The sequence below is a fragment of the Panulirus ornatus genome, chromosome 73, assembly GCF_036320965.1.
Source record: "Panulirus ornatus isolate Po-2019 chromosome 73, ASM3632096v1, whole genome shotgun sequence".
Taxonomy (NCBI): Eukaryota; Metazoa; Arthropoda; class Malacostraca; order Decapoda; family Palinuridae; genus Panulirus; species Panulirus ornatus.
The window spans coordinates 5,877,140-5,897,514 of NC_092296.1; the positions used below are offsets into that span (position 1 = coordinate 5,877,140).

The 20,375-nt window shown below is 47.9% G+C and overlaps 1 protein-coding gene across 1 annotated transcript in view; it reads left to right on the forward strand.

The window, feature by feature from the left end:
* The window catches only part of LOC139748233 (uncharacterized), a 51,875-nt gene extending 31,882 nt beyond the window's left edge, over positions 1 to 19,993 (forward strand). The window contains exons 3-4 of the mRNA XM_071661097.1: positions 16,615 to 16,800; positions 18,056 to 19,993. Of these exons, the coding sequence (XP_071517198.1) occupies positions 16,615 to 16,800; positions 18,056 to 18,739 (870 nt within the window). The 3' untranslated portion in view covers positions 18,740 to 19,993. The remainder of the gene's footprint in view (positions 1 to 16,614; positions 16,801 to 18,055) is intronic.
* The last annotated feature ends 382 nt before the right edge of the window (positions 19,994 to 20,375 follow it).

Genomic DNA, 20,375 nt, shown 5'->3' on the forward strand with positions numbered 1-20,375 from the left:
CTGATATGAAGGGTCAGGAACACCTGACCTCGGTACGGTAACATCTGTTCTCATTACAGCAACACTTGTTCTACAGAGACCACTAAACGTCGACAGCGACAGATCTGTCGTGTCGTAGGGAGTCACCTTCATGTACTGCCACTGTTGTCGCTGATGTGTGACATGCACCCGTTCCCCCGCTCCGTCGTCCCTCTCGTGGCGGCACCTTCGCTTCTGTATGTCCCTACACTTAGTGAGACACGGCTGCACCTGGTGTGGCCATGAGGTGTGAGCACTAAGGGCCACACTTGTGCCCCGGGGGCCACAGAGCTGTCGCTTTCTCTTTGAACAAATAATTGGTTTTTATTTCTGCTGCTTAGGGAGGGCTGAGAGGTGAATGTGACAGGGCCCAGCTATTGCTAGGAGTGACGTCATTCTCCCTATCCCTCATGGATGGTAATCCTTTTCACGGATGACTCCAGGTGTCCTGTGCTCTTATCCAGGTGTCCTGTGGTCTTCTCCAGGTGTCCTGTGCTCTTCCCTAGGTGTCCTGTGGTCTTCCCCAGGTGTCCTGTGTTCTACCCCAGGTGTCCAGTGGTCTTCCCCAGGTGTCCTGTAGTCTTCCCCAGGTGTCCTGTGCTCTTCCCTAGGTGTCCTGTGGTCTTCCCCAGGTGTCCTGTGTTCTACCCCAGGTGTCCTGTGCTCTTCCCCATGTGTCCTGTGGTCTTGCCCAGGTGTCCTGTGCTCTTCCCTATGTGTCCTGTGGTCTTCCCTAGGTGTCCTGTGCTCTACCCCAGGTGTCCTGTGCTCTTCCCCATGTGTCCTGTAGTCTTCCTCAGATGCCCTAGTCCTCCCCTTGGTGTTCTGGCTTTTCCCATGTGTCCTGGTCTTCCCCAGGTGTCCTGACCTTCCACTCATAACCTTGTCTCAGGTGACCTGGCTTTCCTTGAGGGTCACCTGGTCTCCCGTGGGTACCTCCCTGGGGAATCCCGCATGTGGCCTTGGCCAGGTCACTTGACCATATTAATCCCCCGTGGGACCTGACCCCCTGCTGGTTCCCAGGTTGCCGGTGGTTTAGCCCCCCCCCCCACAACCCCCTCCCCCCTACCTAAAGACGGCAACAGTTGAGGTCAGGTCATGTGGTCGAGGTGTGAAGATGGCCCCCCGACCTATGTACTAGGGGGGGGGGGAGTAGACCCCCCCTCCAGTGGATGATCGGTGTTTGTGTTATGATCATGCTGTACGCACTGGGTACAGCTGGTTACATGCTACAGCGGATGACATGTTACAGCTGATGACAAAGTACAGCTGGGGACAGTACAGCTGATACCAGAAGACAGCTGGTTATACATTACAGCGGTAACAATACACCTGGAGACAGTACAACTAGTCTCCAAATATAGATGGCACAGTACAGCTGGTGATACGGGACAGCTGGTTGAAAATACAGCTGGCGCCATGGCACAGCTGGATATCAGGTGGTAAGGGCAGTAGAGTCAGACGCCTTGTGGCAACTTTCTCTGTAACTCGCCAGCCAGAGGTGGTGGTGGTTGGGGGGGGGATGGTTGGTTCTGACACCCCCCTCCACCCACCGGCCTCCCTTGGCCCACCGCATCGTCCCCCCACCCTGGCCCCTGGGGACCAGGCCACCGTCCTAAGGAAGATTGTGAAGAGCAGTTTTAAGTCCGCGAGGCTTCCGTGAACATCTTGTATCCCCCCCCCCCCCCTCACCGAGTCCAGGCTTCGACATAACATACAATAGATGTAGATAGATAGATAGATAGATAGAGAGAGAGAGAGAGAGAGAGAGAGAGAGAGAGAGAGAGAGAGAGAGAGAGAGAGAGAGAGAGAGAGAGAGAGACCACACAGTGCTGTCCTTTCCAGGCTAGACAACAAAATCACACACCTCCGTAAACTTACCAGCGCAGTACCCCGTCGTCAGTACCCTATAGAACCTTCCAGCTACCCTCTGCTTCCTCGTGTCACTGGCGCCGTCTGTACGCCCCATACCCGAGTACTGGACACCCTGGAGCGTCTGCCAACACGTACGTAGCCTTTGTAAAAGCTTCATAAAAACTTGATGCTGTTACCACGGCCCGTGAAATGCGTCATATGGGAATAACCCGTCGATTTAGATAGACATTCCGCCAGTTTAGTAGCAGATCATTGCGCGTTGTGACTGGAACCGCCGCTTTTAACAAGCTTGGTCGACTAAGCGACCCAACTTAGCACCCTGGGCTCAGCCCGAGCCATGAAGGTGGACTGTGGAAGATCGCTGAAGTCGGTCTTCGCCAGGTGTACGTACGTCAGGCGTTCGTTCGTCAGTGTTAGGTGTTTGTACTTTGACATTTACATCTATCCTCCATGCCTGCCCCACCCCACCACCTGCACATGGGTTGAGAATGTAAACCAGTGCAAGAATGAGGCATATATTACGATGTTTTTCTCACGTCCCTGGACATGTTCCAAGCTGTCACCACTTTATCACGAGTGGTGACGTAACGCAAGTCTACTTAACGTACGTCTACCTAGCGAGCAGGTCGTGGAATGCGTTAGGCATAGATGGTGTTTTGATGAGTGTTGAGGCATCTCTCATGGTAGGAGGTGACGTTAGTGGTAGATGTTGAAATGTCTTCATTCCGAACTGTTGGATGAGGTCCAGGTAGGTGATGGCGGGAGAGAGTCGGGAGGTTGGTGTGTTGACTAGTGCCACTTGGTATATGTTTAATGAGGGACCGAGGGTTGCCCTGTATGCCATATTTTCAGAACCTCTTCCAGTTGCTTCAGATATGAGGTGGATAAGGAGGGCCGGTTGTGGGAGGCGTAGGTGAGGTTTTGGGCTGAATGTTCTTGAGTTCCTCCGGTTCAGGGTGTCCAAGTGTCTTGGGTCTACGGAAAATGTAGAGACGATAGATGGAGGGTTTGTAGATGGTACTGACGTGTTCCATCCAGCTTAGTTTGTTGTGTCAGAGTAACATTGAGAACCTTGGTGGACTGAACGACGTGGACGGGACTGGGGACCTGTCAGAGAGTAGAGGGTGAGATGGGATTGGAAGCTTGGTGGACTGAACAGCCTGGGGAAGGGTAGGGCCCAGTGAGACAGGACGGGGTAGGTGTGGAAGCGAAGCTCACGTGCATAACATCGGTGCTGGAGTGTGGTCGTTGTCGGTGCTTGCTTTGGCGCGAGTCCAGTCCTGGAGGCTGGTGTGTGTGTGTGTGTGTGTGTGTGTGTGTGTGTGTGTGTGTGTGTGTGCGCGCGCACACCCTAGGCAGCCCCGTGGCCTCAAAGTACAGCAGAACCTCCCAAACACGTCCAGTTTGCCCTCGTCTCTGGTAGGTCGGGTTGGGTGGGGAGGGGGATGTGGTGTGTGGCCATCGGTGAAGGCCGTCATCCGGGAAGAGGTGGATGGTCTGGGGGTCACCAGGGAACACCTGCTCCAGCTGCTGGCGAGTTGTATGCCTGGTATATAGTGAGCCACGCTTATGGGGACGGCCCACTGGATGTGAGGAACGACCTCTTCATAACCTGTGTATGCGTACTTTACGGGGGAGTTCCACACCCAGTTACAAATTGTGTGTTGCCTCGTCTCTTAATCCAGTACATGTGTATCATGTCTTGCACTCTTATGTAGGTTTACACACACACACACACACACACACACACACACACACACACACACACACACTGTCTTAAGCCAGGTACCCATTTATCGACCATTCCCGAGGGGAAGATGAACAGCTGGGGGTGGGTGTAGGTCGACTCGCTCCCTGGGATCTGAGCCCGAGCGAGCGGGCGGGCTTGCCTGCGCTGACATATGGTCAGTAACGCTAACCACTACGCCACTGAAGATCCGTCTTTGCATATGTGTAATTATCTCTTTGTACTGCATGGGACAGAGAATGCTGCACTCATAAGACCCTTTCTCGTGTGTGTGTGTGGGGGGGGGATACGAAAGAAGTGACGTCAGAATTTCTATTAGCAATTGAAAGTGTCGATATTGGCGAGCAGAAGACGCTTCGCTTGGGAGGTGAGGACATGATGGGACGCAGAGAGGAAATTCCTGTTATGGGTACCCTAATGTTACGTGCCTGGTCCCACGCCTGCCGGCCAGCACGAGCAACACCCTGACCGTAGAAGGGCCTGAAATAGCATGGGCCACGTCCAAAGCTGCGCTACGTTCAGCAGCAGGGACAGGACGGACGTCTTTGAAGGGAGGAGCTCCCTCGACGAAGCCGTCCCCTGTTGGTCAATAGATGGATGATGCAGCTTCGCCAAAGGTGACTTGCTCTTCAACCTCAAGCTATATGTATATATATATATATATATATATATATATATATATATATATATATATATATATATATATATATATATATAGGAAGAGAGGAAAGTAATTGGTTCTCAGTGAATGTAGGTTTGCGGCAGGGGTGTGTGATGTCTCCATGGTTGTTTAATTTGTTTATGGATGGGGTTGTTAGGGAGGTGAATGCAAGAGTTTTGGAAAGAGGGGCAAGTATGAAGTCTGTTGGGGATGAGAGAGCTTGGGAAGTGAGTCTGTTGTTGTTCGCTGATGATACAGCGCTGGTGGCTGATTCATGTGAAAAACTGCAGAAGCTGGTGACTGAGTTTGGTAAAGTGTGTGAAAGAAGAAAGTTAAGAGTAAATGTGAATAAGAGCAAGGTTATTAGGTACAGTAGGGTTGAGGGTCAAGTCAATTGGGAGGTAAGTTTGAATGGAGAAAAACTGGAGGAAGTAAAGTGTTTTAGATATCTGGGAGTGGATCTGGCAGCGGATGGAACCATGGAAGCGGAAGTGGATCATAGGGTAGGGGAGGGGGCGAAGATCCTGGGAGCCTTGAAGAATGTGTGGAAGTCGAGAACATTATCTCGGAAAGCAAAAATGGGTATGTTTGAAGGAATAGTGGTTCCAACAATGTTGTATGGTTGCAAGGCGTGGGCTATAGATAGAGTTGTGCGCAGGAGGATGGATGTGCTGGAAATGAGATGTTTGAGGACAATGTGTGGTGTGAGGTGGTTTGATCGAGTAAGTAACGTAAGGGTAAGAGAGATGTGTTGAAATAAAAAGAGCGTGGTTGAGAGAGCAGAAGAGGGTGTTTTGAAATGGTTTGGGCATATGGAGAGAATGAGTGAGGAAAGATTGACCAAGAGGATATATGTGTCGGAGGTGGAGGGAACGAGGAGAAGTTGGAGACCAAATTGGAGGTGGAAAGATGGAGTGAAAAAGATTTTGTGTGATCGGGGCCTGAACATGCAGGATGGTGAAAGGAGGGCAAGGAATAGAGTGAATTGGATCGATGTGGTATACCGGTGTTGACGTGCTGTCACTGGATTGATTCAGGGCATGTGAAGCGTCTGGGGTAAACCATGGAAAGCTGTGTAGGTATGTATATTTGCGTGTGTGGACGTGTATGTATATACATGTGTATGGGGGTGGGTTGGGCCATTTCTTTCGTCTGTTTCCTTGCGCTACCTCGCAAACGCAGGAGACAGCGACAAAAAAAAAAGAAATATATATATATTTGTATATATATATATATATATATATATATATATATATATATATATATATATATATATATATATATCAAGAAAGGGATTTACCTGAAGGACAAGTTGTTTTGATTCCAGGGCCGAGCTGGGTATGACGCCACATTTGTAAAATAAACTTTGCCTTTTAGCACGTAATCCGGTATTGCTGGGTCTGACGTCATAGTTGTAAACAGACTCTGCATTGAGCACGTAACTCGTTATATCCCTAGGTCAGACGTCACGGGAGCAGACAGACTAGCATGTAATTCAGTGTCGTAGCTTAAATATACAACATTGTTTGTTGTTGTCTTGCAGAAGGTTATAGGATAAAGGAACAACTGGTCGGTTTCTGGTCGAGATCAAGCTGAAGAGGGACGCAGTTGCCTGTGTGTGTGTGTGTGTGTGTGTGTGTGTGTGTGTGTGTGTGTGTGTGTGTAGTTATATTATAAAGCTGAAAACCTTCAGTTCAGATATGATACCGTCTGGAATGCTGGTCCAGATTCTTTCTCTTTCACTTTTGATCCACATAAAGAGGTTCTGCTGCTTCGCCACAGCCGATCCGAGCCTGGTGGCGGCCACGTAAGATCAGGCCAGGTCATCGATAGAACAGCTGTGCTCCTCCAGGGAACTCAGAATGTTCCTTGAAATGTTAACTCTTAGTTTTGCCAATAGATTTCTGACGGATGCCAACGCCAGACGTCTTCCACCATCGATACCCTCCAGGTGTTGCTTGAGGTGGTTATGATACATCTGTGTAAGACGCTCCGGAAAACTATAACTTTACGTGAATCAAAAATGTCTTTCCTGTGGCCCACTGATGTTAACATGCTTCCTGATGGTGAAAAGTTTCATCTCCGTTATGGGAGAAGGGAAAGTTTCAACTGCTCAAGTTTGTTGGAGGGGGGGGGGGGGGGTGTAGTGAAGAAGTAGAAAGCACCTACAAAAATACACGTCCCTGGCGGAGAACTCTGGAGGAAGAACCATTGTTCCAACTACAGACCTTGGCGTAATAACTAATGTATGTTGACCCTCCCTTCCTGGGAGACAAAGATGCTGCCTTGAAGAAAACGGCAAAGCCGCGATGATGCTCCAGAGACCTGCCATCTCTCCACACTGGGTTGACGTCTTTCCACGAGGTGAGCAAAAATGTGGGCGAGATGAGTCCCACTCCACGATGACTTACACATTATCTCCCTTAGAGATGGCTGGAGAGACGGAAGAGTCTGGGCCGACTGGACTCGCCCTGGAAACGCAGACGGGAAAGATACAAATCCATAACCTGGAAAAGCCCTGGAAGGCATCGTTCTCAAACAATGGACGAATATAATTCTCTTTATTGGTAGTGTTGCCAGATATTATCCACTGGTGACGGCTGGAATGCGCCCACCTGACCTACTGGAAGGGTCGGGAACATTATAGACCGTCTAGTCGCGAGAGCTTGACCCTCTCGCTGGACGACCATAACCTGAAGCAGAGACTAGACCAGCTGGGCTGTGGTGAAGGAGAGGTACCTTAGGGCCTCCGGCAGCGGCCCAGAACATGCCCGACGTATCTGAGTGGCCAAGAGATGACCACTGTGGCCCGAGACTGGGCCAAGAAGGGTTGGAAGGGCATACATTCCAGACCACTGGGAGATGAAGGCCATGTTCGTGTCTTGAAAGAGGACTCTGAAATGAAAGAAAAATTAAGGATTTTATTTTCAGTTTTGTGCCCCGTGCTAAATTTAGGAATTTGAATTCGTGAATATTTCTGGATGAGGCGGAAACCTTATATAGAACGAGCTATGATTATGTAACGTCAATTTTACGTCGCTTGACGTCACTCACAACGTCTCTGATTGGTTGCCCTATTATAGTCTTGTTTACCTTTGAACCCTGAGACTAAACCACACGTCCCTTCAAAGGTGGATGAGTTAGAAAAATAGAATAAAAACCCTTTATAATCATCAGTGATTTGAAAGCGGAGCAAAATAGATTGTTAAAAATGTTTATGAATCCGAGTTCAAGCCGCAGGGTGAAGATTTAGTGCAATTTTTCGCATCGTATTTGCGGAAGGTTTGTTGTTGTGGCGTCCTTGTGAAACAAGAGACGAGGCAGGAAGGCCTCGGTGATGTACACTGGGAGTGCGGGCTGGCATCACTGTGTGGCCCTTGGTCACGGCCGTTATCTTGTCTGTTTCTTTTCTTACCCAGGTGAGCTTTAGAACTTTTTTTTTTTTTTACCTTATCACACCTCTTACCTCACGTATACCTCCCGATGTTTTCAGAGGTCATCTACCCCCCTAAAGCTCTGGTTTGAATCCAAGCTGGGGTGTTGTTCCTTTGCTCAGTCAGGCTGTTGGAGGACGCTGGTGGTAGCCGACCGGAACAACCAAGTACTGATGATACTTGTGTGTAGATATTTGAATGTTATTTTCCTCTCCTTTCATTGCTATCCATGGCGTTTCAAATGACTCACATAATTATATGTTCTGGTATTTTTCGCCCTCTGGAGTCAAAGTATAACCTCCTCTAGTATATATTTCTAATAGATTCTGGCGGTTCGAAATCTTTTTGCGTTTTCATTGAAGACGAGGATATTTTTTTTCGATTCGACTCATGAGTCTGTGACTGTGTGGGTGGAAAACAGAAGCGAAGTGATTCAGTCTCGGTATATCATCAGTGGGGTGTAAGGTAAGACCGGAGAAAGAAAAACAAACGAGTTCATTCACACGAACCAGTCTCCCGTGGCCGCCATGTTGCTAGGGTTAAGGAGAGAGAGAGAGAGAGAGAGAGAGAGAGAGAGAGAGAGAGAGAGAGAGAGAGAGAGAGAGAGAGAGAGAGAGAGAGAGAGAGCATCCCTGTGTAGCGCAATGCTGGAGGACAGGCTCTCAGCGGAAACTGTTGGTAATGCTGAGCTAGCCGCGGTAGTCTGCACGCAGGAGAACCACGGGGACTCTTAACAGTAATGTAGATTGAAGATGGAGACGGAGAAAGTGGGAGAGACGAGATAGTTGTAACGACGCCTCAGAAAATTTGTGTATTTTCAGCATCTGGTCTTAATATATTGGAGAAGCTAGATTAGATGGAAGTGGTTGGTAATAATTGGACTGGAGTGTACAATATGGGGTCACTAAGATTTTTTTTAATGTTTTAGTTAAAAGATATAATACTCATGTGTTTTGGTCCCTTAGGTGCTAACGCTGTTATTATTTTTCGATGCCTTTCGCACTTCCTATAGTAACGCCTTACCAGCTGGCTCTAACTGAAAGGAAATAATGTCTTACCATCCAATACACTGATGCGATTTTTTGTCGACATCGAAGTTTATAAAATCGTCGCGCGCCGCACATGGGGAATTACCCTTTACTGTAACATATATATATACGACAGATCTCAGTCGATGAAACACGTATTGTAACTAAGAGTAACAAAGCTGACAAATATAACTGTCCGGTCGTTTGAACTTCGTAAGTTGTAAAAACTTTTACGATGTTTTTGTCTCTGTAGTGACGGACTGACGGACGAAGTGGTGGGAGAGCGATGGATATTTCTGGTAATCCCTTCCTCTTCTCCCTCTCTCTGCACCCCTTCCTCACTCTGTCTCTCTCTCTCTTTACCCTTCATGTAATGTAGCGAAGGTTATGACGGTGGATGGTGGTCACCACAGCTGTGGTGGCAGGTAACAGTGAAATCTTGCTGGTGCTGGCAATGGCGCGGCCAGTAGAAGTATTACCTCCATTGTAAACTCGAAATATGATAACAAAAATATATATTAAGGGCAGTTCCCAACGGTGCGCCTGCAGAGGGCGTGACATGTGGTGTAGGGAGGCGCCCTTCATACATCATGACCACCGGAATAAAGCCCACTGTTGTGGAGGGAAAAAGGGGAAGGGAAATTGTGGAGTAGTAATTTGGCAACAGTGTCAGGGCTCGCCTGATGGGGCTGGGTGTTGCCATCGGCAGCCGTTACGATCCTACATTTTTTTCCTTTTCCGGTAATACTGTTGTTGCTTCCGTTGTACAGTTGTCGTCTATGTGATGTATGCTACATGTTGTTGTTTCACGTGGAGGAGGAGGATCGGGGTGGCGGTAAGTTATGGGTGTATACTGAAGTGGTTGAATGGTATGTATGCATATCGCCTGTGGCAGCTTAGGGTCAGGAGGGTCGTGGGGGTGCCAGACTGGTGGGGGAGGGAAGGGGGTAGATGGGGGAAGAGGGGGCACGACTAGTGGCGACTTCCCCGCCCTCCGTACCCCGATCCACCCCTCTCTCCATCCAGTGTACCCCCACCCCAGTACCCTCAACTCAACCTCACGCGGGTCCTCTTAATTCGCTACCATTATACATTCTCTCTCTCTCTCTCTCTCTCTCTCTCTCTCTCTCTCTCTCTCTCTCTCTCTCTCTCTCTCTCTCTCTCTCTCTCTCTCTCTCCGATACAGGTCGCTATTGGTTGAGTTGGTCTACATGGTATCATCGTCGTACAACCCTGGAATTGAAGTCCTTTGTATCGCTTTTTCTTTTTCTTTACGTGGTTGATGTTATAATGCTTTTGTGTGGATGTAATGAAGACTTGTGAAGATGGTTGGATGCTGGTAGACTGAATAGATGGGATTGACTATAGAGGGAGGAGAGGCATCACTAGCTGTTACCCCATCAATATTGAAAGCACATTTATCATCTGTAACCATCTGCCACCCACTACCGGCATCTACCACCCACCACCAGCTGCCAGCCCCATTAAGTCCAGATTTGTGCAGTTTTCTCGAGACTTGAAAGAGTATGATAGACTTCTAAACTCGAGCCGAACTTATGGCAAGTCAAGTTCCTTTCTTGAAAACCTTACGTAGCTTTATATTAAAGGTACGATAATTCTTGTAGTGCATGGCTGTCCTTAAGATTAAGTACTAGAATCTTCAGTATCGCGCAACTGCATGCGAGTCTTACATATTTAGAACTGTAGAGTATTGAAGCTTCTTTTGAGTTGAGCAATCTTTGAAGAAAAAATATAACTAGATTCTTTGAGTGCATTCCATTCCTTATGAAGAGAAGAATACAAAAGTAGATTGTAATGATCCACTGATGTATTATTTTAGATATAATCAGCCATTTCTAAGTGCTTAGACGCCTTTTAAACAAAATACTGCGTATAATGCAAAGGTGTTGAAGTCTGGCCCCACGACAGGAATCATTTTGAGACATATTGTCGACTGAGGGAGGACTGGTCATTAAGTTGACCCAAGGTCACTTAATGGTGAGGAATGGCAGGAACATGTCTCAAATGAATTACATGATGACACTGAAAGAAATAAAGTTTTGAAGAAATCTCGTCTGAAGAATGATAGGGTGTACAGCCGTTCGCGCCACTTATAACTGTTCATTTGGGAATAATTGGCTTGTTATCTGTTATCTTACCTGTCTATTCAAATGTTTTAGATTTTTTAGGGGGTTGAGCCGTGTGCAAAGTCATGTCAGTAGTTGAATTGCCTTAGCTATCAAATCATATATGTTAGAGAATTTACAACACTATGAAGATGTTTTGGGAATTGGCTAACAAATGAAAGCGATGCCTATAGGCTACTTCAACTTTCCTCTGCACGTTGTGTTGTGGTGTTAGTATATACCCATAACAGAGTATAGAAATGAGAACAAAATACGTTAAAAGTCTTTTCGTTGGGAAGGCCCATGCACTGTGTGACTACAGCCCCGAAATTTATCCAGTTAAACATATGCTTTGCCGCTTGAGTATGGCGAACTTGCTTACTGCACGAACCACCTACATAACCTCCGCTCCCCACCGCCACCTACAACACCATCTACAACCTACAGTTGGCATCAGTCAAGAGTGGAGCGGGCGGGAGTGATCAGTTAGCCTCAGCTGTGGCGGGCGGTGAGGTCTGGCGCAGGTTAAAGGGAACATGAGTCGGAGAATGTCTTGTTCGTCCGCTGCCGGGGTCCCCCCCCCCCCTCAGGGAAAGAAAACGGGAGATCATAGATGTGGCATTTGAAGTAATCCTGGTTTTAGCAGCAGAAGCAGCGACTGTTTTGGACGGTGATCAGGGATGCCACCCACCCTCAAGTTTGAAAAAGAGGGGGTGGGGGCGACCATATCTAGGGACCATCATGCCAATTGTGGCTCAAGGTATCCTGACAGATTCAGAGGAGATTAAGATGTGAAAGGGTAATCGATGAATCAGAAATTGTTTAAGAAAGATGCATGGTGATCTCTCTCTCTCTCTCTCTCTCTCTCTCTCTCTCTCTCTCTCTCTCTCTCTCTCTCTCTCTCTCTACGCATGTGAAGCGTCTGGGGTAAACCATGGAAAGCTGTGTAGGTATGTATATTTGCGTGTGTGGACGTATGTATATACATGTGTATGGGGGTGGGTTGGGCCATTTCTTTCGTCTGTTTCCTTGCGCTACCTCGCAAACGCGGGAGACAACGACAAAGCAAATATATATATATATATATATATATATATATATATATATATATATATATATATGATTGTAAAATGTCCAGGAAGGAGAGAAATATGTAGAAATGAATAATTTTCATAATTGGATGAAAAAATATAGAATGACTTTTGCAATATTTTATATTTAACAAATTGAAAAATACATAAATCGGAGCTTTTTTGTATTTTACTGCTTGTTTAAACTTGTTAGATGAACAGCCGATATAGATAATTATTGATTACCTATGGTAGTGTAGTGTGGTTGAAGGTAAATATGTAGGTGAAGTTACAGGACTAATGTGCGAGCATACATGTGGTCTTGACACGCAACACCCAGAGGAAATAACCAGCCTATGTACAAGCTACAAGTAGGGAAAACATTGGTGTGTATATACATGTACAGGATATACACCCAGCAGGAAACCGCAAGTTTCGCCCAAGATGCTTACAGAACACCGTGGGAAACGCATGTGCGCCTTGCACTTGACCTTGTTTAACCCGCCAAGCTCGAGAAGCAGTAAAAGGGGGGGGGGGGGGTAACCGCAAGTTATCATCAAAAACAGGTTACGACGGATCCCGAGGCATGCAAGGTGCGTGCCGCAACAGCTCGATGGATCAGTTGTCCGTGCAGACAGCGTAGCGCCAGATCGGGAAGCGTGTGAAGTCTAAGACTGATTGTTACGTTGTTTGATGCATGTGATTGTGTGTTTATTGCTGTGTTCTTCGGGCATTTCATTTATTTATCCTTTCTGTAATGGAAGATTAGCTTCCCTCCAACGTTTTTTCTAGGTCATGTTAGGTTAGATTAGATTAGGTTAGGTTTGGTTTGGTTAATTTACTATACAAATCTAAGACGAAATGGTGGTATGGATTGGGCAAGTCATGTTATCCATCTTCTCCTCTGGTGTACAAGTAGTTGACACACGGATTGTAAAGCCAGAAACGAACAGGTCCCACATAAAGGATAGCCTGTTGGCTTGGTCGTTCTGTTGGGCTGTGACGCAGTAGAGAGAGGTACTCGACCCGGAATTAATAGCAAGATTTTAGGTTGGGTGACGATGACGTAGTATCCACTGCTGGGTTGATGTTTTGTTATATGCTTTTCCCGGGGCTTCAGTTGTACATTCAAGTTTACTTTACTATTTTTGATAACATTTAGTGTATGAATAAATGGTATAGATATTGGAAGACGTTAGAAACCTCCAGCGATCCGCATTATAACCGATTTTATAGAGGCTTTAGGAGCACTAGGCTTGTCCTCATCGTAACACTGATACAGGCGTGTTTGGTTCTTAATACACATTAGGGGGGTGCTGGTAACTGCTCTCCCCTCCTCCTTCTTCTCCCCATCTTACAGAAAACCTTGTTTAGTTCAGGAAAGCTGACGGGGTTTATATTGAAACCTGTCGTGACCTTAGACGCTCAGAAGAGGCTGTTTCGTCAGCCACTTAGAAACTTATTGTTTAAGATTCACTATTTAGTGATCTACTTGATGTAAAAGTCGACGATTTCACGTGACCCCTAGAATTTCATGTGTCATTGTTGGGTCTTTTATAGATCAGAACCTGTGCCCATGATGACTTTAGTTTTATATATATATATATATATATATATATATATATATATATATATATATATATATATATATAAATATATATATATATATATATATATATATATATATATATATATATATATATATATATATATATATATATACACACACACACACATACATTATTTTTTCTTTCATTTGTTCTTTCCGGTACTTAACGTCTCATTGTTGTTCTCGAAGTTCCCTTCGGTTAATTCACCCAGTACTTACTTCCTCAGACAATGGCGTTGACCTCTTCTCCTCCCTGTTCTCGTAAAGTGTCATTAATTTCCCCGTCAGAGTTCCTCCACATGGGGTTGATTCCCCCTCCCCCTCCCCACCCTTGAGTTGAATACCCTTTCAGGGTATACTTAAAGTCTTTAATCCCTTGACCTTTTGGAGATTTTATGAATTGCTTGAATACGACTTGTAATTTTGGGAGACGTGTTGTGGTATTTTCTTCATAACTCCAGTTGCAAAAGCAACGTTTCTCAAGACTATCAAAGCTTCTCTCTGTAAAGGAGCCAGCTTTTCCCTGTTTCTGTAAGTAGCGCAGCCTTAGACTTTCAAGAGCCTTTAGAAAAAGACGCCGTGGGCAATGATAGGACTCTTTCCTGTAAGCTTTTGTGGGATATATACACATAAATGAAGAAGTGGATGGGCGGGCAATGTTACAGGGAGCTAGATTTTTAGATTTAACTCGTTTCTTAGGAATTCCACAATGAAATCCGTCTAAAGAAAGAATCAGATGGTTTTATTTTTCAGGTTTGGTCAACTGAACCCCAGCGTTTGGTTAACGTGAGGTTGAGTGGGTGGTTCGTGTGGACTGCCATGAGTGGCTGAATCCACTTGAACAGCTAAATGGCTCATTAAGCCCGAGTCCCCTATCGTATCCGTCGAATTAACATCACAAACATTGCTCGTTGTAGCCGTTGTATTCCCACGTCCAGTGTCTGTCTGGTAGACTAGGCTAGGCTAGCCCTCACACAAACACATGCGTGGCAACACTGCCCGTACATTTACTGCAACTAAAATCGCTATCTGTTTAGTATATTGTATAAGAAGTGGGGGTAAAAGTTTTAGATTGGCTGTTAGTTCACACATACTGCCTGTGTTGTAGTTTATTCGGAGAGAAGTGGGATGTATAAAATTAGAGAAGTCGGTTAGCCGCAAAGATGGCCATTGGGGAAGTTTCGTGTATCGGGGTCGAATAACGTGAGTTGTCTGATACATCCTTCTGCTTTCACTTTTATATATGAGGTTTGTCTCATAACTGGCCGCCATCTGCATCCGTCATATGTTGTACTCGTTATATTAAATTGTGCTCAATGGCTTTAACGGGCTGGCCGGTCATAGAGAGATGGGGGTGTAGAGAATAAATTGCTTGGCTGGCGGTGGCTGGTAGCAAGCGAGGATGGTGCCAGTTATGCACTTAAATTTCGTGTTATGTCTATTCACTACTGACGTCGATTGCACTGGCTTTTGTTTCATGGCACATTTTACAATCACGAATTTCTTAGTTTTGCATATTTTCATGTCGCTGGTTAGGTCTCCATGTTAAGCATGTGAGGCAGCAGCGATTTGTATGTCAAATAAATGTATGTGGTTGATTCTACTTAAATGTAAATAGATGATGCCATCAATGTCAGACAAATTAGAATCAAGGTCAACTTGGTTTGAAATCTTTTTCTTTCTTTTTTCACTCTGCCTCATTGAGTCCTTCCCGTCAAAACAGAATAATTGTTGGAAAGGCGGCACCCACGCGTACGGTCGGAGAGGCGGCACCAGTGTACACACCCGCTGATCATGGTGCTGTCACATTTGTTGCTTGTTTGATGATGAATGTATTGAACAGGCGAGGTGAACTGCTGCGTTTAACACCATTCGAGAGCGTCCTGTAATGTGCTGTACTGTGGCTTTGTTCCGAAGAGAGAGTGAAGTAGTATAATGTGAAATCTTTCTTACCTTCTCCAGTTGGCAATCTAGTCGAACGGGAGGATTTGAGTGTGTGGGTGTTTGTTTGTCTTGTGTTTCCCCGAAGCTGGGTCGAGCTAGACGGTCGCCTTAACACTGTAGGAGTAAAAGTTTTTTTTTTTTTTTTTTTTTTTGAGTTCTCGGGCTTGTGTTTTGACTGGTTGTTGACGAGTTGTGAGGATTTCACGCTAGTGTTTACCCCTCGGCCTAGGGAGAGTATTTTCCGACGAGGAGAGAAAGGTGTTCGGTGAGGGAGGGGTGTGGAGGGAGGGGGAATCCGGTTGTGGTGATGGAAGGGAGGGGTCGGGGTGTTAACCGGTTGGTGGGGGAGGGGGCACCGTTGGTGACACCCCTCACCTCCCCTCTCATCATCACACCCCTTACGCGTGAGCGCGCGCGCACGTAACGACACCTGCCTTACATTAGTACCATGACGTATATAAAGCGACGCATCGAAATTGCTACGACAGTTAATTTACGATAATTTTCCCTCTGTTATTAAGACACTTAAACTACTGGAGTAATCACTCGTTGCATCTACTGAATGATACAACACAGTTACTTTCCCCTGTATAAAGTACGCGTCTAATTTATATAGATTTTTTTTGTAATTAACATAGTTACTATAGAGGAGTCAGTTGAGGTACACATAGACAGCTACTTGTGGAATTCGAATTTGACACTGGAAAATGTTGTGATAATTTCTCCGTGTATATTTCCATATACACATGAGAAAAGACGTAGTGTATATATGCAAGGTTAAGAAACGAGGGAAAACGAGCGTATAACTCGCTCCCTGTGACACATATTGTAATCCTATTCGAGACGGGGCAACACTCGTGTCAGTCTGTCTCCTCATAACACTCAAATGATAATTGCAGTTAGTAACTACATTGAAGCGATGGGGTAACACCAATGTATAGAGCACTCTCCTCGTATTTAGAAAGAGGTCATTCAAAATAGGCAATTGCAAATAGGTGATTACAGAATAATTACAGTAGCTGATTACATATGATTACACCCAGGTAATTGCACATGTAGCACTGTTGCCACCTTAACATGGTACAATTTTTCTCTCCCTCAGGTCCGGTCCCCTGTGGGTCAGGGGCCTCTACCCCTGGCGTCCCACCGACGGCGCCCCGGCTCGCCCGACCCCAGGGGCCACGGCAGGACGCGCCCCTCAGCCCCGAGGGACTCCCCGAGGTCGTCGCCCAAGACGTCGCCCAGGTCGTCGCCCAGGTCGTCGCCCGTACGGCAGCTACATCGGGAGGTGAGTGGTCCAGGGGGAGGGGAGGGGGTCGTGGATGGCTAGTGTGGTCTATTGGCCACAGACCCCTGTGGGTCGTGAGGGTCGTAGGTTGTCCAGAGAGTCGTGAGTGGTCTATACAGAGGGGTCGTGTTGACCTAGGAAGGTCGTTAGTAGCGAGGGGGGGGGGGGGGTCGAAAGTGGCCAAGAAATTTTGATCAGTATATTTCTGATTTATTTCTCTTTCGACTTTGGCTTGTATTTTCCACACAGTCACTACAGCTGTCACTACAGAGTCTGTGTCACTGTAGGACAGACAGGGAGGGAGGAGGGGGGTAAGTATAGTCGGGGAGGTATACAGGTTATGACGACTTGCAGAGTAGTGGGGACCTGTCAGAGGCTGTCCCTACCTGGGATGGGAGGGAGCGAGCGTGGCACAGGTGAGAGGAGGAGGAGGAGGGGGAGGGTCAGGTATTGTAGTGGGAGAGGGTGGAGGGAGTGGGGACAACCCCTGGGGTGAGGAAATCATCACACCCCCACCCTCCCCCCCAAACACCCTCTAATGAGACGGATGTGGAACTTTATATAAAGGTTTTGGTTGGAGAAGCCCAGGGGACGGGCCCTCCGCAACAACAGGAGCAGCAGCCTGTCGCTAGGGAAGGAACCTAGAAAGTCACCTAGCTGTGAAACGGGAGGTATCTGAGGCTGTTTGAGAGTCGAGGAAAGGCATGGCGATCTACGGCAGTGTGTTGTGTGGAGGCAGAACACCACCTCGGAGTACAGCGTAAGGTAAGACAAGGTCTCAGACCCCCAGCTGTGGGTGGGAGGGAGCAGAAGACCTCGGTAAGTGACATGTGGTATATACCTAAGAACTGAATTTTGAACCAGAAACTGGTTGTGGGGTTGGCTAGGCATGACATCTAAACCCCGTAGGGGTGTTGTAACAGTGGGGTGTGCTGTGTACATAACGCGCGCGCGCACACACACACACACACTCACACACACACTGATAGTGAAGTAGATTTAGAGTGGCTCCTATGAAGGTTAAGACAACTTGGTTGATGTAGGTATTGAGAACAGGAAGGGCTTGGTTCGATAAGGGAGTATCTTGCAATAGAGTTGTGACCGTAGAGAGTTCTCCTGACTGTATACAGAGGTAGGAGATTTGACTGTATACAGAGGTAGGGGATCTGACTGTAGTGTAGAGGCGAGGTTATCAAGTGGTCTATCGTCGGGGTGGCAGTGTGGATGGACTAACGCATTTGTGTCATTGTTGCAGAGGTCGGCCAGCCCGCGGCGCTACGTCGGGCGTGGGAGCAGTGTGGGCGGGGTGGCCAGCCGTGGCCAGTCCACACGGGCCACGCCCTCGCCGCCCGCCAAGCGCGCCACGCCGCCCACCTCGCCGCGGGTCCGACGACAGCGGTCGCCCTCGACCAGTAGCGGCAGCGGCGCCGCCCGGAGGAACCCCTCGCCCAAAGTGTCGGAGGGTGGCGGCGGACTCAAGCCCCGCCAGAAGCGGGGGGCCTCGCCCTCCGCCCGTCCGCCCTCAACACCCACCTCACCCCTCACCTCCCCCATCAGCCCCGCCGCACGCACCCCGCCCTCCCCAACCCCCACGCCCCTCAATAACAACAATAGTGCAAGTACCCGACCGCCCTCCCCGGGAGCACGAAGACCTCCCTCTCCTACCGGAGGCAGTGGCGCTCGGCCCCCTTCCCCAGGGTCGCGACGTCCTCCCTCGCCTCGTGGGACGTCCCCGAGGGGCCGTGGCGCTTCCCCAGGGTCGCGAGGGCCGCCCATCAGCGAGGAGGCCCTACGGGCGCGGGTGCGGCGGACCCTGAGGGCGAGGCTGTACCTGCTGCACCAACCGGGGCCCAACTCCTTCACCGTGGGTGGAGACTCGCCCAGCCACAAGTACAAGGTCATCATCGGTCCACAGGTTAGTGCTGGAGTCACTTGTTGATGTGCCGTCTATCCCTCTGTCTAGATGCTTCCCTTACCGTTTATCCCTCTGTCTAGATGCCCCCCTTACCGTCTATCCCTGTCTGGATGCTTCCCTTAACGTCTGTATCTGTGTAAACACCTCCCTGTCTGTCTGTCCCTCTGTCTAGATGCCTCCCTTGTTGTCTATCCTTCTGTCTAGATACCTCCCTGTCTGTGTAGCCCAGTGTGCACATAATTCCCTGTTTGTATACCCCTATGTATAGAGACCTTCCTGTCTGTCTGTGTATAGAGACCTTCCTGTCTGTCTATTCCTTCTGTCCGTTAAACCTTCCGGTTTCTCTGTACCTTGACTGTACATGTCTTCTCTTTGTCATTCGCTGTCTCTAGCCACCTTCCTCTCCGTCTGTCTACCCGTGTGTCCATATAAGATAAGACAAAAAGACTGCGAGATTGGAAATGTGTTGGGACATGGGAGCTAAGGAGAGATGACAAGGCTTTGGAAATAGTGGAGGTCAAAGCTGTTGGACGGTGGTTAAGAGGTGGCCAGACCAGTTTGCTCATCTTTGGGATATATATAACATCACACATGTGTCCCAGGAAAGATTTCTAGACGACACGTCTTTCGCTTCAAGTCCTCGACTTTACAATATTTGCTTCTTTGTCACATTGACAGTTTGCTGGTTATTCTCATTTACTTATATCTCTGCCGTTATCTATACCTTCTAACTCATACCACACTGTGAGTTTTGGATATCTTTCACAATCTCAAAGTAGTCAAGAGAGGACACACTCACTGCTCAGTTGCTGCTTGAATTCTTTTGTATTCCTTTGTACACAGAAGCTCATGAATGGGGGAGCTTTGCTTCCCACTAGACGCTCTATGCTTGCGGCCACCTACCTGCCCTGCAATGTGCTCTTCACCCACACCATCACAGGCCCACCTGCCACCCATTTATGCCCATGTATTGTACCCACTGTACGCTTTATGCTTGCCGCCACCTACACCCTCTAGTAACATACCCTCCACCTACAACTATCCTGTAAACATGTTTCATACGTATGCCAAGACCAGTAAACTTTGCTCGGCTTAGTTTTCACATGTTTGAAAAGCCAGCCAGCAACCGTGTAATGTAGGTGCGCCAGGCATGGGGCTGCTCCGGCTGGGGAAGGGCGACCATTTTCTCCTCCTCCTCCTCCGCTCGGCTGAATGTTCGTCTTTTGGTTATGTGCCCTGAGTGTCAGAGAGGTTGGTTACCCTACATTCCCATCGCCTCTGCCCTGTGTATGTGTGTGTGTGTGTGGGGGGGGGGGGGGGGGCACATGTCGGCCGCCCAAGACCCAACGGAGGAAGACGTTGAACAGAAGGGAGTCGCTTGTCCTCGATGAAAAAAGCCTTAGTGTTTGTTTACTCCTTTTTAACCTGAGGTTACCAACATGCCAGAGCTGGTGATGGGGGGGGGGGGGGGTGACATTTCGACGGGCCACGGGTCGTTTGGGTCGTGTGGGCACGATAGGCCTCGACGCCCCTCGTGTAGGGCCTCAAGGGGAGAGGAGGCTTCCCTCCCCCACCTCCATATTAGGCTTAAGTTGGCTTCCCTGGGGCAAGATGGTTCGTTGAGGAGGGGGGAGGGGGAGGGTGGAAAGGAGGGATGTGT